General features: G+C 39.5%; 1 protein-coding gene across 1 annotated transcript in view; it reads left to right on the top strand.

The window, feature by feature from the left end:
* LOC125486592 overlaps window positions 1-25,295 on the top strand; it is a 154,006-nt gene that overhangs the window by 30,242 nt on the left and 98,469 nt on the right. The window contains exons 3-4 of the mRNA XM_048614683.1: window positions 16,509-16,583; window positions 16,677-16,795. Of these exons, the coding sequence (XP_048470640.1) occupies window positions 16,509-16,583; window positions 16,677-16,795 (194 nt within the window). The remainder of the gene's footprint in view (window positions 1-16,508; window positions 16,584-16,676; window positions 16,796-25,295) is intronic.

Raw genomic sequence — 25,295 nt, 5'->3', positions numbered from 1 at the left:
ACTTGGAATGTTGTGTTCAGTTCTGGTCGCCTCATTGTAGGAAGGATGTGGAAGCTTCAGAGAGGGTGCAGAGGAGATTTACCAGGATGCTGCATGGACTAGAGGGCAGGTCTAATGAGGAAAGATTGAGGGACCTAGGGCTTTTCTCATTGGAGCGAAGAAGGATGAGAGGTGACTTGATAGAAGTGTCCAAGATGATGACAGGCATAGATAGAGTGGATAGTAAGAGACTTTTTTTCCCAGGGCAGAAATGACTATTGTGAGGGGGCATAATTTTAACGTGATTGGAGGAAGGTATAGGGGAGATGTCAGAGGTAGCGTGGGCCGAAGGGCCTGTACTGTGCTGTACTGTTCTATGTTCTATGTTGTATGTAGTAGTCCAGAACACAGGCTAATATTCTGCAGACATGGTTCAAATTCCACTCTATCAGAAGTGAATTTTGAATTAAATAAAATTCTGGGATTAAACACTAGCTTAATGACAACCATATGATCATTATCAATTGTCGTAAAAAGCACAATAAAGACAGGGAAAGATTCATTGTTTTTCTTGGCTAGTGTAACATAGTTTGCATTTTTCTTTTGAGTAGTAATTTTTTTTTGTTAAAAGTACATTTGGAGCCTCTTCTGAATGTGTTCACGCCATAGTAAACTAAAAGAAAAATGAAATTTAAGATCTATCAAGCCTGTTTCCACTCTGGGATCTAACTTATCCAGCATTTCATCAGCTGAGATCAAAAAAAAAGGTGGAGGCTACTTGTGGGGTCAAAATTCCTTGAATTTGAGAGGGATCAGTAAATTTTTTTTATAAAGAAACTTCATTGGGGGCGGATATTCGCAGGTAAAGGAGTGTCGGGAAAGTGAGAAGCCTTCAAAAATGAGATAACGAGAATCCCAAGACAGGAACATATTGTTATGATGAAGAACAAGGCTGGTAGGTGTAGGAAATGCTGGATACTAGAGAAATTGAGGGTTTAGTCAACAAAAGAAGGAGGCATATTTCAGATATAGACAACCGGGATTGAGTGGATCCCTAGAAGAGTATGAAGGCAGTAGAAGTATACTCAAGAGGGAAATCAGGAGGGTAAAAAGAGGACATGAGGTAGCTTTGGCAAATGGGGTTAAGGAGAATTCAAAGGGATTCTACAAATACATTAGGGACAGTAGAGTAACTAAGAAGAGAATAGGACTCCTTAATGATCAGCAAGGCCACCTGTGTGTAGAACCTCTGGAGATGGGGGGAGATACTAAACGAGTATTTTGTATCAGTATTTACTGTAGAGAAGGATATGGAAGCTAGAGAACTTTGGAAATAAATAGCAACATCTTGAAAAATGTCTACATTACAGAAGAGGAGGTGCTGAACGTCTTAAAACGCTTAATAATGGTGGATAAATCCTGGGTCCTGATCAGGTGTACACTAGAACCTTGTGGTAAGCTAGGGAAGTGAGCTAACATGGTGCCACTATTTAAGAAAGGTGGTAAGGAAAAGTCAAGGAACTATAGACAGATGAGCCTGACATCAGTGATGGGTAACTTGTTGGAGGGAATCCTGAGGGACAGGATTTACATGTGTTTGGAAAGGCAGCTTCTGACTAGGGATAATCAACGTGGCTTTGTGCATGGGAAATCATGTCTCACTAACTTGGTTGAGTTTTTTTGAAGAAGTGAAAAAGAGGATTGATGAAGGCAGAGTGGTAGACATTATCTATATGGACTTCACTAAGACATTCAACAAGGTTCCTCATGGTAGACTGGTTAACGAGGTTGTATCACATGGTATACAGGGAGAACTAGCCATTAGGTATAGAACTGGCTCAACAATAAGAGACATAGGGTGTTGGTGGATGGTTGCTTTTCAAACTGGATGCCTGTGACCAGGGGTGTGCTGCAAGGATCAGTGCAGGGTCCACTGCTTTTCGTAATGTATATAAATGATTTAGATGTGAATATAGTATGTATGGTTAATAAGTTTGCAGATGACACCAAAATTGGAGGTGTAGTGGGCATCAAAGATTACCTCAGAGCACAACGGGACCTTGATCAGATGGGCTGAGGAATGACAGAAGGAGTTTAATTTAGGTAAATGTGAGGTGCTGCATTTTAGAAAGGCAAATCTGGGCAGGACTTACACACTTACTGGTAAGATCCTGGGGAGTGTTGCTGAACAAAGAGACCTTGGAGTGCAGGTTCATAGTTCTTTGAAAGTGGGTAGACAGGATAGTGAAGAAGGCGTTCTGTATGGTTGCCTTTATTGGTCAGTGCATTGAGTTTAGGAGTTGGGAAGTCATGTTGTGGCTTTACAGGACATTGGTTAGGTCATTTTTGGAATACTGCTTTCAAATCTAGCCTCCCTGCTGTAGGAAGGATGTTGTGAAACTTGAAGGGGTTCAGAAAAGATTTACAAGGATGTTGCCATAGTTGGAGGGTTTGAGCTACAGGGAGAGGCTGAATAGGCTGGGGCTATTTTCCCTGGAGCGTCAGAGGCTGAGGGGTGACCTTACAGAAGTTTTTTAAATTATGAGGGGCACGGATAGGGTGAATAACCAAGGTCTTTTTCCCATGGTAGGGGAATCCAAAACTAGAGGGCGTATGTTTAGGGTGAGAGGGGAAAGATTTAAAAGGGACCTAAGGGGCAACTTTTTCACGCAGAGCATGGTGCGTGTATGGAATGAGCTGCCAGAGGAAGTTGGGGAGGCTGGTACAATTATAACATTTAAAGGGCATCTGGATGGGTACATGAATAGGAAGGGTTTAGAGCCTAATGCTAGCAAAAAGGAGTAAATTAATTTAGGATATCTGGTTGGCATGGACGAGTTGGACCAAAGGGTCTGTTTCCATGCTGTACAGCTGTATGACTCTATGGCACTAAGTGCATGGAGGTCTGGCATAGAAAAATCTTTGACCAATGTTAGTTAAACTGAGAGTGTCATTGGACAAGTTGGAGGAAGAAATAAATGCAAGTTCATTAAGGATGAGACACACATTGTATCTCCTCCATTATATAGAGTTAAAATGAGTGAAACTTGGAATTCATGTATTATCACTAGAATTAGCTAAAATTCAATCAAATGAAAACAAAATCAATTGAACAGGAAAAAGAGAAATAAAAAGAGATGAAAGAAAAAATAGAGATGGAAACAACAAAAGCTTGAATTAGCAAAAGAGGAGAAAGAAAAAGAAACAAACAGCATTTAAAAAGCTCGTACTGCAAGAGGGAGAGAACTGAGTAAACATGACTTTGGTGGAGAAAAGGAAGCAAGAAGTGATTGGAATCAGAATCATTCTCTGAACTACTATGAGGGATTTGATTTAACAAGCAATCTTTGTTTAGTTGCCTCATTTGAAAAGTTAGCTCTGAAGCTAAAGTCACCTTAAGATGTTTGTATCTTAAAACTATGGAGTGGCCTGATAGGTACATCCATAAGTGTGTGCACAGTCTGTCAGAAGAGCAGTCTGCAGACAATGAAGCTCTTAAAAGATCAATAATCAATGCTTATGAGCATATTGATTAAAATTTAGCGCTGTAAAAAAGAACCCTAATTCAATATTTGCAGAATTTGACAGAGTAAAAGAAATACTGTAGAATCAGTGATTTTGATCACTGAAGAGAAGATAATTGAGAATGTGAGGGAAATCATTATTATGGAAGAATTCCGAAATAGAAATCTGATAATGGTTAAGACCTACCTGAAGGAATATTATATATTGAAGATCTGAGGGAATCAACAAGCAAATTAGAGGAATAGGAAATCTACAAATGCAAAAGCTTTTAGTTTTAGAGAATAAACAGATGGACCCCAAACCCAAAAATAATATAAATAAAATAAAATGCTTCTCTTGTTACAAGACTGGATATACTAAAACTAAATGCTGGAAATCGAATGGAGACCAATTTCAGTATTAGGAACCCCTTAGGAATCCTTAGAAAGTAGTGAGTCAGGAAAGGAAGTTGATAGTACCAGCCATAGCAGTGGCACAGGTAGCACGTGCACCTCAGCCAGGAAGGGGGAAATGGCTCGGGAGAGTAAAAAGGATGGAAAGTTACAATAATGAGGCTGACATATTTAGCCCATCTTCTTCAATAAATATAACAAAATAATCCTGAGTTGAGACAACAGTATCAAATTACCTACTCAGAAACTGAAATAGAACCAATACCTGAGTATTAAAGTTCAAAAGCTAAACTGTTTACGGAGAAATGGGAGCCACTTCAAATACCAGCTGATGAGAAATGGCCAGTCATTCATCAGACGGTAGCTCCATCTAAGAATTGCAGAAAGATGTTACAAGTGCCTCATGAATTCCATTGATAGATCACTTAAATATTAGGAAAATGCAGAATGGAAATACTAAAGCCTTTTCACCCCTACCCTAAACTAAAAGTGTGAAACATATCTTTTATCAGTTATGGATATTTCACCACAATTTCCTGGAGCAGTGTGTTTTGTGGAAAATTATGACAAAAGTGGTAATGGAAGAGCTAGTGTAATTTTTTACAGGTATGATTTGATTTTGTCGTCATAAATATTCAAAGAAATAATGAATAATTTGAGAATAAAATAATTAATGCTTTCAGCTTGCCATCCACCATCTCAAAGAACATTAGTGAAATGATAATATGCCTTCTCTGTAGGTTTGATGCAATCTTTAACTTTTCTAATTAGCCAGGCATTTGCTGGCACTTTGATATATATCTATTCAGTGTATTGTGAAATATCCTCTTAAATGTCTATCACTGCATTTCTATTAACCTATCCCTTCATCCAATTTGCCAATTCACTTCAGCCAGCTCTTCCATGCCCTCTTAATTGCACTTATTTAAATTTTTAAAAATAACTTCAGACCCATCCTTGAATGTTAATTTCAGTGATACCACGGTAACTGCTACTGCTGGGCCCCTTTCTATATGATAATTAATTAATCCTATCTCGTTGCAGCATACCATGTTGAGGATAGCTTGTTTCGTGGATGGCTGCAAGCACACTGTTCCACGGAACTATACAAAGCCATTTTATTAATTCCTCATCTAGGCTGTAATGCTACATGCATCCAGATACAGAGGGCTGAATTTTACCAAAAATTAGGTTAGTGTCAATTATGGGGAGTTTGATAAGGGTTTCCCTCTGTGAGCTCTAGCAGGTTTACTCATGCAATTCTCTTCTGCTCACTTTATTACGTATGCACCATGTTTCTATAGCACCCTAGATGTACTCTTGTGCACTTAGGAACAGTGTAGATATTCAGCACTGCTGCAACTTCTGGGATTCCTGGCATCGGTACCAAATTTAAAGCTCAACCATGCAGCAGGAAAGTATTCAGCCAGGATCTGCCCTTCACAGTGGACAGAGATGGAGGGGAATGAAAAACAAACACTTTTCAGGGCAGATAGGTGACATGGCTGATATTTCATTGCAAATACAAAGTCATGTTCTCATTGCTATTTTACATCACCACCTGTCTACTTGTCATTGTAACTGAATCTACAACAGGTTGACCATCCTCAGTAACATGCAGTCTTTGAACCCTGTCTAACAGAGTTCTAGTTTTTCCATAATGCCCAGGATTACATACATTGTCTCATTATTTGAGTCCATGACATATTAGAAAGCCTTCAAATGGTTGGAAATGTTAACTTTTATTCAACAACAGCAAAACTGAACCAAAGAAACAAATGAAGGCTTCATTTGCTTCGGGGAGCAACTATAATGAACGATCACTGCAGCTCACATCTATTGTAACTGGGTGTCAATAAGACATGACTGATTTGTCATGCCTCATGGTGCAACTATCATTTTGAAGGTAATATTCCTCCTGCCCAATGTCCGAATTTTCTTTCTGAGAAGACTACTCCTGCTCTCTCAGCTCTTCAGAATTATACACTCCCTCTTTGCCTGTTTCAGTTGTACAGAATACAGCATGCTTAGGATTATGTGGCACATTGTGTCTGGAGTGTACAGAAAGGCTTGCCAGAATGATCAAAGCAACAAAGTCTCATCTTTACCAGGCCTGTTGTTTGCTCCAACATGGCCCTGGTTGAAGAATAGGTAGCACTATATCCATGCTAAGTCTCAGTCGGGGTTTTGTGTAACGGAGTTATCAGCCATGATTGCACAGGGTGCCTTTGTCTCCCAGTAACCATTCTTGAAAGAGATCTGGCCCTTGAAATGAAGTAGGACCTTAAGCGTTCTCAAGCACCATGGTTCTCATGCATCATGGCAGTTCCCAAGATACCTGGTGCTGACTTCCAAGATGTGGTAGTGATGATCATTGATGTACATTGATGGATTGGAAATGTTTTCTCTTCATGAAGTCTACTGCGTAATTGTATGACACTCTTAACACAATGTGTGTAGTCTATACACCTTGCACCTGAGAAGAGCCAGCCATGTTGCAGAGCCTACTGCCCAGCCTGCTACTCTGACTTCTTCACAGGGAAATGAGTTGAAGCAGTATGATCTGCAAAAATTGTGTTGATAACAGCCTTTATACATTTGTAGATTGAACTTTGAGATCCCACACAGGTTGCCAGTGTATCCTTGGAAAGAACGAGTTACATAAATATTTAACACAACTATTACCTTGTCAGCCATCAGAATAGGGATGGCTACCCACCCCTTCAGATTGTAGGTCCCACTCTAGCAGTTGCCATAGTTTTGTGACCATGTCCTAGGACCTCCGTAGTCTGTGGCAGCAATGTGCTTCACTTTTCTGGAGGAAATGGCATTGAAGACGTTAAACCCTGGGCCTTTTGTGCCTGCTGCGTATCTGAAGGGACCTTCAGCAGCAATGCCATCATTTGAATGCTGTTCAGTAGCTCCTGGAGGTTGGTGTGGATCCTGGGCTTGCTGGCACATCTGTTCCTCTTCTATTTCTCTCACCTTCATTGCACTGCAGCCGCAATAATGTGACCCTTGATGTGACTGGATCCATCGGTCATTGTTCCGATGAAACTGTCTTAGGAATTTCAGAAATAAAACAGGTCCTTAGTAATGGGAGCAGTAGGCGTAATCCTTGACACAGAAGAATGTGGATGATTCTGACAAGGGGGCCATTGAATACCTGGACATAAAACCTTGATATAGTGGACCTTGTATATGATGTGCAACTGCAGAAAAAGGTAGTAATTGTGATAGGACAAGGTGTCAGCCTTCTTATCAACTGCCCACTCCACATCACCCAAGAAAGGCAAATTTCATGTTGTCAAATACTTACAGTTCACTGAGAGGAAATCAGCTCCTTGCCCTTTTACAGCGTGTGAGGTCCTGGATTGTCTTTGTGAACTGTAGCCCACAGATGGTACTTTTAAGGTCACCTACTTCAGAGGGATGAGATAAATCTGTAATAACCGTTAACAAGGTGAAGCTTATTTTTGACCCGGATTTGTATCCGACATAATTGGATACTGCATGTATCTCATCTTCAAAGGGTACTGTGTTTGCTTAATTGCTTGCTCAATGCAGTTGCCCCTTGAATGGTTACATTACTGATAAGTCATCGTCATTATTGGTGGTCCCTTGCAGATGAGGATGACTCTCTTTCACTCTCAAGCTGTAAGTGGCTGTACAGACTGATGCGGCTGCCACAGACTCTGTTACATTTAGGGCAGAAGGGGTGGATAGAGCGTTGGTGTGGCAGCACGCTCCTTTCGCTGTTTTTGCCTAGCTTCTGCTTTTTCCCTGACAGCAAGTCTCGAGGTGTTCGAAGCCTTCCCGGATGCTCCTCTTCTATTTTGGATGGTCTTGGGGCAGTGATTCCCAGGTGTTGGTGGAAATGCTTCACTTCCCCAGTGAGGCCTTGAGGGTAACACTGAAATGCTTCCACTGTCCACCTGGGGCTTGCCTGCCGCTTCAAAGCTGGGAGTAGAGCATCGGCTTGGGAAGTCTTGTGTCAGCCACATAGACGACGTGCCCAGCTCATTGTAGCTGATCAAGGGTGGTCAGTGCCTTAATGCTGGGGATGTGGGCTAGGTCGAGAACACTGGTGCTGGTGCGCCTTTCTTCCTAGCGGATTTGCAGTTTCTTGCGCAGGCATGTCGGCGATACCGCTCCAGTGCCTTGAGGTGTCTGCTGCTGACTGTCCATCTTTCAGAGCCATATAGGAGGGCAGGAACTCCCACAGCTCTGTAAACCATGAGCTTGGTATCAGATCTGATGTTGTTGTCCTCGAACACCCTTTTCGTCTGGTGGCTGAAGGCTGTGCTGGCACACTGGGCGTGGTGCTGGATTTCTTCATCAATAACTGCTTTGCCAGACAGGACACTCCCGTGGTTTTGGAAGTGGTCAATGTTCTTTAAGGCCTCGCCGTGGACCTTGACGATTGGGGGTTCATTTCACAATGCTGGGCCAGGTTGGTGGAGGTCCTTCGTTTTGCGGATGTTCAGGGTGAGGCCCGTGCTCTCAGTACCTCTAAAGGTCCTGACGATGGTCTGGAGTGCATCCTATGAGATTGTGCATACACAAGCATCATCTGCGTACTGCAGCTCGATGACACTGGTTGGTGTGATTTCGGTTTTAGCTTGAAGGCATCGCAGGTTGTATAATTTCCTGCTGGTTCTGTAGGTTAACCCCACTCCCATGTGGAGCTTGTCAGCGGTGAGGTGAAGCATTGCAGCAAGGTAGAACGAGAACAGTGTTGGGGTGATGACGGAGCCCTTCTTAACACTGGTCTAAATGGGGAATGTGTCAGAGGTGGACCCATTTGTCATTACCACATCATTACCACAACTTCCATGTTGTCACGGAGCAGGCAAAGTATGGTGACAAACTTCATGGTACAACTAAGGATGCTCCATAATGCTTCCCGGTTCACAGTGTCAAAGGCCTTTGTAAGGTCATAAGTAGAGACTGCGTGCTCAGACAGAAAACACTTACCCCGCCTACTCCAGGTGTGTTTTCAATTATTTTCTATTTCCATTGCTCACTTAGAATTTGCGTGAGAGAAGGCAACACAGATCATGCTTGGCAGATGAAGTTGCAGACTCAGCCTGGTAATGAAGGCGTCCTCCTCGCTATGAACTCCATCAATACCAGATTTCCATGGATTCCCATCGAACTCTTTCATTTAAGTCTTTATGTGCCAACATTACTGTCTGAGTCTCAACCCTACAGCTTAGCCTTGTCAAGCATCATGCTGTACTGTCTCCCAACATCCCACCCTTGAAAGCCAAGGTGATTGCAACTATTGATGATACCCCCTCCCACAGCCTGGTTTTCAGTCTGCACCAAAGTCAAGTCAAGACAGGAGTACTGTGAACTTTTAATTTCTGAATAAACCGGCAGAGATGCTGTGACCATCTTATAGGCAGCAGTACAATGAAAGGTGTTGGTGTGCTCCAACGTGCAGTACTGAAGAGGGGAGCTCTAAAGTAAATGGGTCAGACCTGTGCCATGTTGCTGTGATAAGGCTGTTACATGTCCAATACCAACTTTTGTGGATATGGAGTGCTGATGGTTGCTGCCCAGGGAACATGCCCTGAGATGTTGGGGACTGCTGGCCAAGATGGAAGCCCAGAGAAACAGTAGTGAGTGAGAGCTGCCAGATTCCTGCTCTGACTTTCATGATGGGAACGATCGCCATTTAGTTTCCATCTGGTGCATGAGACAATAGGAAAATCTATAACTATGAGTCAAGATTAGGTACTTATGTCAAACAAATGTATGCAAACAGGCCTCTTCCCCGCAAAATAGTGAGATTCTGATTTTGCCGGAAATTTGCAAAGTTGAACTTTTTTGTCTCGATTGTTGAGAATTTCATTTTTCCAATCTTGCTATATTTTACCACCTGACTCACCATTGCCCATGTCATTCAAGTGCTGGGAAAATTTAGCCCAGATGTTTAATTTATATTTTAATTCTTCTTTGTATCTTTTGCTACTTTTGGTATTGTAAGTTGTCTCTGAGGAATCACTAAAATTAAGGTTCAGTGGACTGTATAAATTTAAAAAGAAACTCTATGAATTCGGTAGTAAGTACTCCAGACAATACGAAAATAAAATGACCAAGTCACTGCAGGATAAAAATTGTCAGGATACACACGAAGAAATATGGTGAAAACACCAAGGCTCAGTAGTGTCACCAGCCACAGAGCTGTCAAGCAACAAGCAATGAGATTCTCCAAAGCAAATCTCCAACCAGTATTTATTTGTATTGAAATTGCATCCATTGAATATTGTGCAATCTCCCAGAAAATTACCAAATTATTGAGGTGGCTTGTGAAAGCTATTACAGACTCATAAACCAAATTATGTGAAAGGATAGAGAAACAGTTTTTGGTCACCCATAATGTTAATGTAAGGGATGTATCAACCATAAAGCAAAACCTTTACAAATTTAATGCAAGCGAGATTCAGATGGAAAATTACATTATGAAACCAAGTCATAGTAGCTGGAGCTCACATATTGTGATGGCACCAAAACCAGTCAGCACCACATGATTGTACACAGATTATCATAGGGTCAGTATGGTAACAAAGACAGATTTGCATCCAATTTGACAATTAGAAGAGCTATATTGAGAGGGTAGAACAAGCATGGTTTTTCACAAATTTTTATTTATTGAAGGGATATTTGCAAGTCCCACAGACCAATACAAACAGAGAAATATCAGCTTTTGAAGCTGCAGATGAACTTTATCAATGGGAAACCATTGTCATTCAGAATGAAAACTATACCATCAACTTTTACCAATTAACCAACAAGGTCATTGAAGGATTGTGCAATTGTGAAGTGCATGTTGATGCTTAATCAATCTGGGAAGAACATTTACAATATGTTAGTGAATTGTTTGATCAGTTACAAAGAGCTAATTTGGTCATAAACTTGACCAAAAGTGAATTTGCCAAAGGAAATGTAACTTTTTGGGCCACATTGCAGAAGAAGCCAAGTAGTTCCTACAGAAGAAAAAATGAAATTTATCTTGGATTATTCAGTGCCTAAGTCAAAATGAGAGATTTTCCAGTTTAAGAAGGCGTACAGTATGTTAGGTTTTATTGGTAGAGGGATTGAGTTTCGGAGCCATGAGGTCATGTTGCAGCTGTACAAAACTCTGGTGCGGCCGCACTTGGAGCATTGCGTACAGTTCTGGTCACCGCATTATAGGAAGGATGTGGAAGCATTGGAAAGGGTGCAGAGGAGATTTACCAGGATGTTGCCTGGTATGGAGGGAAGGTCTTATGAGGAAAGGCTGAGGGTCTTGAGGTTGTTTTCGTTAGAGAGAAGAAGGTTAAGAGGTGACTTGATGGAGACATACAAGATGATCAGAGGATTAGATAGGGTGGACAGTGGGAGCCTTTTTCCTCGGATGGTGATGACTCGCACGAGGGGACATAGCTTTAAATTGAGGGGTGATAGATATAGGACAGATGTCAGAGGTAGGTTCTTTAGTCAGAGAGTAGTAAGGGCGTGGAATGCCCTGCCTGCAAAAATAGTAGACTCGCCAACTTTAAGGGCATTTAAATGGTCATTGGATAAACATATGGATGATAATGGAATAGTTTAGGTTAGAGGGGCTTCAGATTGGTTTCACACGTCGGCGCAACATCGAGGGCCGAAGGGCCTGTACTGCGCTGTAATGTTCTATGTTCTATGTTCTATGTTTATAGGAATGAGTGGATTTTATTAGAAGCCCTGTAATGTTCTTTTGACAAATTTGTTAAAAGAAATTTGAATGGACAGAGGAGTGATAGAATGCCTTTGACAGCTTGAAAGCTACATTTACGATGACACTGGTTTTAGTTTTAGCAGCACTGAATTACAGCATGCCGTTTAAATTGGCTGTTGATAGGAACAACTTTGATATGGTTCAGTTCTTTTACAGGACAATAAGTTGATGATCGAGCAACCAGTCATTTAATTTTCATAAAAATTAAATTCCTGCCAGCAGAAATACTCAACTATGGAAAAAGAGACATCGAATTTTGTATTGGCTGTACAATATTTTGAAGTCTAACCTACGACTCTGCAGGGACCATAACCATTTACTTATTTTTTAACCTAGATTTCATTACTTAAGGATTTGAAACTGTTTTGGTAGAGTGTAATGCTACAATTTGAGAAGTACTCATATTGCAGGAAGAGATGGTATCATAGTACAAATGTGGAGGAAAACGATTGCCATGATCAGAATTTAATTGTGTAGAATATCTTTGTTATGGAAATTCCTTGTATCTTTAAAGTAAATATGTTGCTACTGTCAAAATGGAATCTGTGCAAGTAAAAGGGAAATAGTGGTAAGAGAAAATTGTAACAGAAATTGAAAATCTCTCTCAATGAACGTCCTTTAAAGGATAGAGTTTAAACAGGGAAACTCACTAAGCGCTAGTGCCTAAGGCAGATGGGACAGTCCAAGAAATTTAGTGTGAGGAGGGTTTATACCTAATCCTGCTGCATGGACCATTCAAAAACTGATCACAATACATGCTTATTGCTGTCGAAGTGTGCTTTTGCACACAATAACATCATGGAGTGCTACTCCAGATTGTGTGGGATTGTGCACCAAAGCATTGAGACCATGCAGTTAAGCTGACTGAGTACTCCATTTTACAAACACTCAGGGGCCATGCAATGATGAAACATTTGATGACAACTCTGATGGTTTCATTGGGAACTCGGCATGCATTATGGTGTAGGGTGTAGTACCTCATCTTTTCAATCCTTGAAAAAGAGTTTAGATCTGTGAATCCAGAACATCACCATATTCCTTCATTCTGTTAGCATGAAAAGTCGAGGCAATGTAAAGATGTAGCCCCATGACAATGACTTGAACACCATGAGAAATGCTCATGTAATCCTTTCTCAGGATGACCACGTGCCCATGATTCCCCACTTTGCTGCCATCCCTGCCATTGTCAGACTCAAAGTTTTATTGGCACCTAGATTGTCTAGACAACACACAGACAGGACAAACATCAAGTAGATCCTCTAAAGGCTCAGAAGTATTTAAGGTTGCCCACCACTAGCCTATGCGAATGATCATCAATCTCCAATGTTCAAGACTCAGTCAACATGAGAAGCAATCTGTAGGTCAAATGAAACAAATAGAGGCACTGTTATAAATGGATGCAATTTCAATACAAATAAATACTGGGTGGAGATTTGCTTTGGAGAATCTCATTGCTTGTTGCTTGACAGCTCTGTGGCCGGTGACACTACTGAGCCTTGGTTGTTTTCACCATATTTCTTCGTGTGAATCCTGACAATTTTTATCCTGCAGTGACTACAAGGCTTGGCCTCCTCCAAATTGCATAGTTGTTTAGCATGTTTCAAGCCACTATGAATCTGGAATAAGGTTAATATGAGTCAATATTGCAAGACTTCATTATATCAGTCTAGAAACTAGGAGCTTAGTTTGAGGACATTTGTGTTTCGCTAACTCTGAATTCTTGACACTGTGTGACCATTGTATCGTTGCTGTCTGCTTGTGCCCAAGTTGTTGACAGTAGTCATAGGCATCCAAATTTAGCCCATGTCCAAAGAACCAGCTTGATACCAGCTGATCTGGGTGGAGGACAGAAGGCATAGCACCAGAAGAATATGTAGACCAGCTAAACATTCAAAGAATGGAATCTTTTCTTCACTGCTGAGGCTCATGATTTGCCAAGAAGCTCTTAAGTGGCTAATTAGAGCTTGATCCAGTGAGCATTCTCATCGATGGGGTGGACAGTCAGTTGCCCTTGAAGATGGTTGCCCCAAAATTTGGTACATAGAGCACTAAATCTTGGCGACGTAATTTCTTGGTTGTGGGCAGCAATCTCAGTGGTAATCCCAGCAATTTCCCAGTTTTTTGGGTGCTCCTTCACAACCATTAGCAGTCTGATTTTTACACAATAATGTATAAAATATAGTGCACAACTGTGTTAATTTTTATTTTAATAAAAATCAGCCCAGTTTTGTTGTTTAACTTAAAAGTTTATAATAAATTTCAGCTGCTGTGACATCATTATATTTCAAGAATTGTACAAAAATCAACATTTAACTGAATTAAAATTAAAGGCAATAAAATTGGATAAATTATGTTTTCTTTGGCTAAAATAAACTTTAATCAACTCTTTTGTTCTAAATTCTAAATGCGAAGTGGCTTGACTGATGTAACTAATATACTTTCCAAAGAACACACTTGAAAATGTGCGTTTGAGCTACAAATCTTGTCCTTTCAATAGATAAGATTCATACAGAAACAGCCAGGCTACCTGAATCTCTATTTTTTACTCATGTTGACTGGAATCTATTTTGGAAAATATCTTTTATGTGTAAACAATGAAACCCAATTACCCAACTTCAATGAAATGAGTGCAACGGCATTTTCAAACTGCAGTCAATGCTACATGATTAAACCTTCAGGAATATATCCAAGTTTGGCAAACCACACTGAATTTAAGCTGAATAGCTGTTTAATGTTGAATAGTGCTGCTCAAAACTTTGAATAGGATGAAATCAGTGATTGTTTCAATTGAAGGAGTTACAAGTAGCAAAGTGGTGCTTGCCCCTTGATAATGCTGCATTATCAAATCCAAATCATAAGGATCAGCATCACAGGCAAGTATAGGTATTAAACTCATAGCTATTGACAAAATTGGAAAAAATCTCAAATGACCATGAAGTAAATGTTAAGGTTTGCTGTTCTGCTGAATTCTATTTCACAACAGCAAGTATAACGCATTAGATTCTGCATCACAGAGGTGCTCAGAATGAGCGTTGATAGGGGATACTCCATCTTTCTTCAGGACTTTTTTTGCCATTGGGTTAGGATTAGGCTACCTTGAACTGTATGCCTATTATGGAATATATATTTTAAATAATACAATTATATTGAGGCACCCAAGAGTGGAACATGCTATACGCAAACAAGTTGCATTTTTCAAATTTTGGAATAGTCAGTGATTTGAATAATTTAATAATACCGTAATAAAATGATTGCATGTTTGTTTACAAATTTTACGAATACAGTGATTTTGCTTTTGCAAAATTATTACATGTAAGCCACTTCAGTCATGCAGATGTGATCTCAATAGATTGCTTTGCACTTAAAAATAGAAATATAGTGAATTAATGTTTGCAGTACAAAACTAGCTGATATTTTTCTGTTGCGTTATGTTTTGCAACCAGCAATGTGATGAATGCTTAGATTTTTTTAAATTATCAAGGCTAGAGTCATTGAGGAGTTAATAATTATAAAGAAAAGCTTTTCTTTGTTGATTTGATTTCTGCTTTTGTTGAGGATTATTATTCAGTGATTTCTAGTTTGAAAGATATAAAAACTGGAGGTAAAATATTTTCAAAATTAGTATTCATATCTAAACTAGCGTGAATATCTTCAATCAGTAACAAAAACATATAGAGAAAGGACACTATGTTAAAGATTTGTAATATGTCATTTTAAATTAGATAACATGCATTTTAGTTTTTAGACTGTGAATGTGACTTTTTTTAAAACAAAGATCAGGAAGCAGTTTTGAATAGTGAGTTCAAATATCATTTCCAAGAAAGCATGTGATTTAAGCTAATCACTTGGAAAGTTAATTGATGAAATGTTTACAAAGTTGAACTGTTATGATGTACAAATCAACAAACAAGGGGACACCATCAGCATTCAGTTGAGAATAGTTTCATACCTGCAGAAGAGATATTTAGCTTGTGTAGTACAGTCTTTCATAGCTGGAAAGAAGTCATAAAACTGTTTCAGCAGGACTTTTCTCAAAGTTCAGTTTGGAAAAGTCAGTGAAGTAGTTGATGTCTGGCTGAGGCAGTAATAAAGTGAATGACATCTAGGGTGAGTAAATAGAAAATTGGCAAAAAGATGCTTGTGTCTCAATCAGTTAGGTAAGGATTTAAAGAGTTCAGATAGGAGTGATACTTCAGCAGGGGTGAGGGTCTATAAAGGATGTTGATGGGAAAAGCTTGGTGTTTTTTCTTTTTGCTGTTTATTTCATGGTCTTTCAAATTTGTCATTTTTTATATATATATATATATATATATATATATAAATCATGTTGTTTTCATTTTGTGTATTAAGCTTGTGTTTTTTAAGAGAACTTTGGGAGCTTTGTGTGAATATGTCCAAAGATTGACCAACATGGTAGCCAAACCATAAAAATAAAATTTATGATCTACTGAGCTAGGTTTCTCTAGAGATCTGACTTGTCCAATTTCACTATTAACTGGGATCATAGCAACACATATATCAAATCTTTGTACCATAAATGGTTTAATTATCAAATATCAATGTGGTGTTGATATACTATCATGCTGTTTTGTTGAATTAGTTGATTGGGGCTCTTAACAAATGTTTGAATTCACAATCCGTGCTGAATGTTTGAGAGATTAGAGGATAGGCATTTATCCAGTTACCTGACCAATTCTTATGCATTTTTGTATAGCTAACTATAGAAGGGCACTAAAGAGGTCTTAGATACAAAATGGATTTTTTTTGCCAGGAATCTAAAGAAAAATATTTTTATTCTGTTAATATGTTCTTAACAGTCATTTCTGCTTAACCAACTTCATTTTCAGAGACTTACGTGGAACAAAGCTCTCTGTTCAAATGATGTACCCAGCTTTTATGGCAGTTCCAAACATTGTACAGCTGTGAGTGTTTTTCCATTCTATACAAAGGTACTTTATTTACATTATTTTGCTTATTATTTGATTACTACTTGTGTTATTTTATTACTTTTACAGTGATGTGCCTGATGCAGTGAGATGCTGCCTTTGCTATGTTGCTCGAACTGTTGAAATTCTCTTCAATGCTGTGAAGATACAGTGTTCAGATCCGTGTGCTGCTAATGACAACTCATGTGGTAGGTCACATCTGCATACATACATGAACTGCAACTATAAAATGTGTATGTATACAAGCACAATTTGAATTGTAATGCAATCATGCCATCTAGTGACCATTAGTTATATTACAGCCAGTATGTATTGTCATGATCCATACTTGACCACTAATTTTATGTTACGATCTGGTATAGTAGACAAAATGTGAGACCCAGGAGATTTTCTCAGAGAATAAGCTTCAAGATTCCATGGTTTTGAACTAGCAACAATACTTTATTACACAAGTAAGCACAGTAATACAGTCTTCAATACGTGTGCACCTTATTTTGAATGCCCAGAATTAACATGTTGTAATAAGAGAGGAGCTTATTGCAATGTTTTCCATAGGCCACCAAAGCAGAATTCAAAGAGACAGAGGTCAATAAGTTTGGGGAGGCGATGGCCTAGTGGTATTATCACTGGACTGTTAATCCAGAGACCCAGATAATGTTCTGGGACCTGGGTTTGAATCCTGCCACAGCAGACCGTGGAATTTGAATCGAATAAATATCTGGAATTAAGAATCTAATGATGACCATGTGATTTAGCATCCTACCCTGGCATTAATGGTGGAGGTAGAGGTGGTGGGTTCTGAGAAATTCATGGGATTGGTCATGATCATATTTGATGCACATTAGTGGGTGTTTAGCCACAGTATTGTACCCATATTTTTTTTTCTTTATTCATTCATGGGATGAGGGTGTTGCTGGCTAGGCAGCATTTATTGCCCATCCCTAATTGCCCAGTTGGCAGTTTAGAGTCAACCACATTGCTGTGGGTCTGGAGTCACGTGTAGGCTATATCAAGTAAGGATAGCAGTTTCCTTCCCTAAAGGGCATTAGTGAACCAGATGGGTTTTTCCTGACAATCGACAATGCTGCCATCCTTACCTGGTCTGGCCTACATGTGACTCCAGACCCACAGCAATGTGGTTGACTTTTAACTGCCCTCTGGGCAATTAGGGATGGACAATAAATGCTGCCTAGCCAGCAACGGCCTCATCCCATGAATGAATAAAGAAAAAAAAATGTGGGTACAATACTGTGGCTAAACACCCACTAATGTGCATCAAATATCAAATGTGATCATGACCGATCCCATGAATTTCTCAGAACCCACCACTTCTGCCTCCGCCATTAATGCCAGGGTGGGTTGCTAAATCACATTCAACCTCATAGGGGATTACAGTTCCTCAAATTTGTTGAGTCAGGCTTGAAACACCCTCTCACAAGTTGTGCCATCATGGATAGCCTCAGTGACTGCTACTGTTCTGGTTGATCACATTTCTGCCCTGGGTCCTCACTCTCCTGGAATCCAAATATTGTATTCCAGTAATTATTCACAGGTATAACCACAGTTTTTTTTTGTCCGCCTCTAACTTCACCAAGCTAAATCTTTTCCTGTTTTCCCTGAGCTCCAATACTGCTCAGCTGCATCAAAGTAAACACTGCTTGTGGATCATCACCACCCACCCACACCACTAGCCCCCCACCACCACTCTCAGATATACTGTCTTATTAATAGCATCTGACCTCTTGTGAGCTTTTCCTGAGTCCTGACTGCAACGCTTAACAACCTAATAACTCCTAGAACAAGGCTTGAGTTTTAATATCATAGAGATATTCAACTGCTTTTGACTTCTCACAGGATCTTAACTACACAGACTTAGTGTAGTTCAGCAATACAGATCAATGGTTCACTTCTCTTAACTCCTTCCCCCAGGACTTCCCTGAGCCTAGCATTCAACTGTTCTCGGATTTCCCACAGCATTCCAACTACACAAAACACAGATAGTTTTGTTGCTGTTCCCACAGTGCAGAAAACAATCAATACTTCTAACGTGGAGTCTATCCTCTTTCTCCTTCACATACTTATTGACCTCTGTCTCTTTGAATTCAGCTTTGGTGGTCTATGGAAAATCTTGCAATAAGCTCCTCCCTTCTTATTGGGCAGAATTAAATGTTGCCGTATAGCAACACTTGGAACTGTATATGCAATGCATATAGCCAGTCATAGATTGCTGACATGCCTAGTATAGAAACGAGATACGAGAAGATTTCATCACAATCTCGATTCCTCCAACTATCTGAAGTCAATAGTGAAGCTCTCTTGCTGCCAGCTGCAAGATCTGTAAACAGAAAGCAGCCAAAGTCTTATACTACATATTGGTTATTTTAGTATATTAGTAATTGAACCCTATTGTGAAGTTTTGTTTTAAATGACTCATTGCTTAAAAGCAATCAATTTAAAATAAATAATTATGCAATGAACATATAATCTGAATATAACTCATCATTCCAAAACATCTTGTTACACTCCCATTCAGTTCCTTGGTCAATAACATCAACTTTTCATTCAATCTCATCTAATCTTCAACTTCCTTCAAATTGCACTGTGTGCGCTATTAATCTCCTTTGCTGTTGCAGCACAGGAATAAATTACTGCATCCTGGCCTCGTCCATTCTCTTCAATGAGGTAATTAAAATATTTTTTTTTCTAGTTCTTTCAGCCTCTTTAATAAAAAATTCTAACAATATTCTAGGTCTCCCTATCTCTATTGATCTTAAAATGGAATTCTTGCATTGGCGTCAAAAGCACAATGTCATCTTTTGTATCTTTTGTTCATCTTTTCTACACAATACCACTGAATTCAGTAGAGCCCAGCTATGTTTACGCTGAACCCATCCATGAGACAGCTCACTTAGTACCTCCCAGATGGGATAAATAAGTGAGGTTGTCATGAGTGAATGACCTTTCTCTGGGTTCCAATCTTCTCTTTCAAAAACTTGCCTTTTCTGATTGATTGAAGTAATATGGTCAGTGTTCATTTGACTCAGAGATAGTAGGAACTGCAGATGCTGGAGAATCTGAGACAACAAGGTGCAGAGCTGGATGAATACAGCAGGCCAAGCAGCATCACAGGAGCAGAAAGGCTGAAGTTTCGGGCCTAGACCCTTCATCAGATGAAGGCCTGCTGTGTTCATCCAGCTCTGCACCTTGTTGTCTCAGTGTTCATTTGACTTTTACTTTTAACTTCCTCGAACCTCAAAGGGTATCATGGTAAGCATTCTTCATCCTACCTATTATGTTCAAATCTAGATAATTGCAGTTTCCTGCTGTATTTATTTTCCAAGGCATCAGAAGTGTTAAACTTTTATCTCAAGCCTTCTTTTCTCCTTGAGGTTTTAAAATTCACACATGGTATCACTTTAACAGTGCAGGCCTCAATCTTTTTTCTGGCTGAGGTAGATTTGGGCCTCTCTATCTCCTTGCCCTTTTTTGTAATTAAGTCACAGCAGAAGCTATAGTTCAGCAACCCTTGAATAATTGAGCATTCAAATCTAAAGAAGAAATAGGCTAACATTAAACTTTTCTCATCAAAAACTCATTGGGATGACACTTAACTAATTTGGAATAGTTCACAGTTTGCTTTCCTGAGAACAACCACAGCCATTTTAAATACGGGTCTATATCAAAATTATTTTAGAATTGGAATAGATACCTTAACAAAATTTATGCAACCAGTTCCAGGCATTTGAATGTTATTGACTGTAAAATTTAAGAAGGGAATGTTCATTGATATTTGTAAAGTGAAGGAGATGGTAAATTTGATGAGACAGTGATGTACCTTCTGTGCATCCTTCTGCCGTTGCTGTGTCCCAAGCCTAGTTGTTAGTGACAGAATCATTTACACATTAAATATGGATGTCCACGTCAGTATCAGGTTGCTGTGTTGCCCATCTTGTGGAACTGTTCAGCACTTACCGAGGTGGATGGGGAAGAGTAGGAGGGACACAAAAGCCACTCCATTCAAAATTTCCAAGGCTGTGACCTTCTACTGTACCCTCACTGATCAGCCTTTAATTTACATAGCTATTTCTCTAGGATTGGTTGCTGTTCAAAAATGGCTTTCTGTGCCCTGCATGTAGAATATTTACTGGGATTACTGAGAAATCCTGGGGTCCTTTGGTATACATCCCCAAAGTGATGTTGAATGAAGGGGCATTGTCATAATAAGTGGCTTCTTTCTTTGACCTAAAATATCATTGGGTATGAATCAAATTTTAGCTTTGCAAAGCCTCATATCAAACTTCTTGATAGAAGTGTCAAATTGCTATAAACCATTATTTCAGTTTTCACGTTTAAAAATGAGTTGATTGGTTCATTAACTCTTTTATGATACTAGAATCCTGGAGGTAGTTGGAGGTCAAGAAGCAAAGCCTCGCACATACCTTTGCAACAATTTTGCAGAAACACTTGGAAGTCACAATCAAGTTTTGTCACAGGCACTAGAAACAGTAATATTCCATATCTTAATTCATACATTTCAAGAGTTTTAGCTTGCAGTTGTCCATGGTGGAAATGGTCATTGCTGCCTTTAAATTTCTTACAGCCTGTGTTAGATTACCTAATGTTGGCTTTTGTACAGACTAAATAGAAAGTAAAGTCTCCATTCTAGAGTTAGATCATCAATTTGTTCCGAGGGATCAAGAAAGGAATAAAATGGATTTTTCTAGTTGGCCTAGGTGTGGTGGTCAGATTTTTGTGGGAAGGAGTGAACTTGGTTGGTTAGCAGATGGGGAACTGGGGCATTGGGTGGAACACTGATTATGAATACTGTTCTCTTAGCTGGTGCTGAGTTTTAGTCTTTCCAAGTGTTGGCTGTTTCAGAACAAACCAAATTTGCAACAAGCTCCTGAAACAGGGGTTAATAATATAGGCGGAAACCTTATTTCCTGTTTCAGCCGTGGATGCAATTTTTGTAATCGAGTACCAAGAAGAGTGAAATTCAATTCACAGCTTTCCATTTATCAGCATTATCCTGCCAATTCTTATGTCATGATCTTCTGTGCCTGAAGTGTATTGAAGATATGTTTTAATCATCCTATTCATAGACGTTATTACGCACCTCTGGAGTAGGTGTGACTTGTACTTGGGCTTCCTGGCTCACAGATCGGGAAACTACCACCACTCCACAAGTACCCTTACACAAAATGTTCCATACACCATATTGTACTATACACCATATTGTCTCATGCAGCTTAGATGGCTGTTTGAAAATACTGTGGCCGAATAAATTTTTGTTTGGAGCTGCAGGACAGTCTGTACCCTTGCAGTAATGTATCTTATTCTGCCAACTGTGTGTGCTGCCTATTGTATGAGCAATCCATACTGCTGCACATAATGTTGTACAATCTCTCTCAATAATTGCTCATTATAAGATACATTTGCTGCCACCACTGTCTTTCAGGAACAGAGTCTGCTTGATCTAGTATAGTGAAGGAAAGCCACTTTGTAGTCTTAAACAAGATGACATTTATTGTGATATAGAAACTGGCTATGAGTTGCCTTTATATGATAGGCATGAGTTATAATCCTGGGCAGCGAAACTTAATTGAGGGGCAGGCAAGAGTTCATTTTCCCAATGGCAGATTAAAGTTTTGCCATTGAGTTCTCAGAATCCTTCATACTGGTCTTCTTTGGGAACCTCTTATGCATTCATTTGCGTTCCTAAATACTCATTATCATCTCACTCCACTGGAATTACATTTTATGGGTGCAATCTTATTCAGCAAAAATGGGAAAAGTGTATTTACAAACACGACTATTTATGAGGTGTACTTAGTGGGGTAGACTTTTCCTCCAAGCTCTGGTGAGTACTAACTTCTTTGGAAACTTTGCTCTTTCAAGGCAGGCATTATTTGGTGCAAACAGTTATAGCGTAAGTGATGAAACACGTCTGGATCAAAAAAATCTTGAGAAGTCTCAGTCATGTACACTCTTGCTTGTTGTTGTTAAACACTGGTAGTATAAGGGATGAAGCTTCATTCGGCCAACAAGTGAGGCAGCCGTACTGGCCGATGACTGAAAATCTGACTGTGGCAGGCAAGCATGTCTGAATTGTGATGAAAGGTCATTGACATGATGGTGTATGAGTGTACATGATGCTACATTTTTCCTGGTCTCTGACATTCCCAGGGGTTGGTGGGTTGTGAGAAGAGAGGTTGATTGATGCTCCTGAGCTGCAGAGAATGAAATGCTGTCTGGGTACTTTAAACTATGGAGCTCAGATGTTGGAGTCTTGAAGATCCTGATAGGGAGCAGAACCTCTTGCTCATAAAATTTGGCATTTTACCCATGCCTGCAGATTTAATGGACTGAGCAGAATGTAATCACATAAGAAAACCTGATATGTCTGATGTATAAGTCTCTTCCACTTTAGACTCATCTTTACACTTAGTCCCACAAAAAGGAAATTCCACTCATGGTTACAGAGTCTATGAGGAAGTCCTGGATGGTGGCATGCATTACCTCATGATCCTAAGCTGTTCTGTTCCCAAGCTCCTATAACAACATAATGGGTATTGCCTAAGGCACTCCTCATCCATTAACTTTTTCAGATCCTTACACTCTTATACAACATCGCCCTCAGGCTAATATTTCCAATATTAATATTTTTACATTTTTATAGAATTACTTTCACCACTATACCATTTTTTTCCGCGTTTCTGACTTCACAAATTTAGGTGGTCATAGAGTCATACAGCACGGAAACAGACCCTTCGGTCCAACCAGTCTATGCCAAACATAATCCCAAACTAAACTAGTTCCACTTATCTGTATTTGGCCCATATCTCTCCAAACCTTTCTTATTCATGTATTTATCCAAATGTCTTTTAAATGTTGTAACTGTACCCGCACTCACCATTTACTCTGGAAGTTCATTCCATACACGAACCGCACTCTGTGTAAAAAAAAAAAAAAGTTGCTGTCGTGTCCTTTTTAAATCTTTCACCTTTCATATGCCCCCTAGTCTTGGAGATTTGACTATTCTCCCAGACTTGGAGCATCTGTGGGTTGAAGATTATTGACTTTACTGATTCTATTCCTGGCAGTAGAATGTCTGAAAGTTCCGTTAAACTGGACTAACTTAATTTCTTGAATTTCCTTCAAGGAGGACCCCTGCCCTAGTGACAAGGGCACTTTATGCACTATTGCAGATCATTAGTCCAGATAATTTCTTCTTTGTTTCAGCCTGGATTTCTGAACTAGGTAGTTTAGGCATTGAAAAAGAAGAACTATTTCATCATGGTTGTCCCTTCTCGCTGGTGAATTCCATAGTGTTGTATGTCCTATATTTTCAATCTGCATGTACAGATTTTTATCCTCAATCTGCCAGTAAATTCATATGGCAGTGTATACTTCAACTTCTGGCTTGTTTAGATGTTTTTATTCACTCATGATGATTGCAGTATTGATGAAGCCAGCATGCTTGCTTCCTCAATTGTACTACTTGAAGATTGTTTCTTGCTTGGCACAATCTCTGTCACATATTTGGGATTCTTCATGGGAAGATGAGGAAATGGAATACTTTGATTGAATTTGCATCATATGAATCATCTCGGCACCTGGCACCAAACTTAAATCTGTTATTATTTATTCACTTAGCTGTGTTGCATTCTGAATTACGTTAGTTACAGATTCATCCCTGAGCTCAAGTGGGCTATGCTGCTCACTGGCAATCTGGTTGCTAGTGTTTGTTCACAAACCTTGGAGACCTTTGAAGTCTGAACTCTGTTTAGTGTTTATAGTTGTGGAAAACATTTCTGTGAATCCAGTACAGTCACTTGCTTACGGTATGAAGTAAATTTCCTATGCTAATGTACCTAATCTCAATGAATCTTGTCTTCTGTATGGATTACTCCATGAGTTTAGAGTGTCCTATGAAATCATTTGTTGGGTGTGCCTTGACTGGTTGCTACAATACATACCCAATCTGTTGTTTCATATCTGCTGCTCCTGCGTAGTTTTTCATCTTGAATGAGTTTGACTCCTTCTACCATTTGAAGAAGATTAAGATTTTCATTCACGCTTAAGAGTTAGAATTCTTGATTGTGAAGTACATACAAGTTTTCTACCATCTGAAACCTCCTGTGTTGGAGAATTGCTTGTAGCATACCTTTAATCTTAAGTGCTATACCTCCTGGACCATGTAATTCCACTGCTTTGGCTATAGATAATGTTTCTTCATCCATAGTACATTAATTGATTTTTTTAAAAATGAGATTTGCCCCATAACAAACTTAAAATTAGTGAGATGTCCATTGACATAAACATTTTCTTACCAGAAAGCAACACCTGGATCACCTAGGAATACCTTTGGCTTTTCTTCTATTGTAGTGTGTTTTACTGTAGTGAGCTTCTTCATGTGAGTAAACATTTGGCTTCTTCCTGCGCTGTGACTGGGTCCTACTTCACCACATTTTCTGTAAATGAACTATGAAGCAATGCTCTTTCATAACTGAGTGCTGCTTCTGCCTTTGATATTCTTTGTTCCACAGTGCTGACAAAGGCTGTTAGTTTCTGTTGTCCTGCTCGCAGTAGTGATTTCTCATGTGTTTTTCGGGGTTTGGTACCTTGAGATTTGAATGGGCTCTGCTGATTTTTAAAAAATTATTTCATGGGATGTCGCTTTGCTAA

Source organism: Rhincodon typus, chromosome 30 (genome assembly GCF_021869965.1).
Source record: "Rhincodon typus isolate 14 chromosome 30, sRhiTyp1.1, whole genome shotgun sequence".
NCBI lineage: Eukaryota > Metazoa > Chordata > Chondrichthyes > Orectolobiformes > Rhincodontidae > Rhincodon > Rhincodon typus.
Note: the sequence above shows the minus strand (reverse complement) of the source record. Positions and strands in the feature narration are given on the sequence as shown.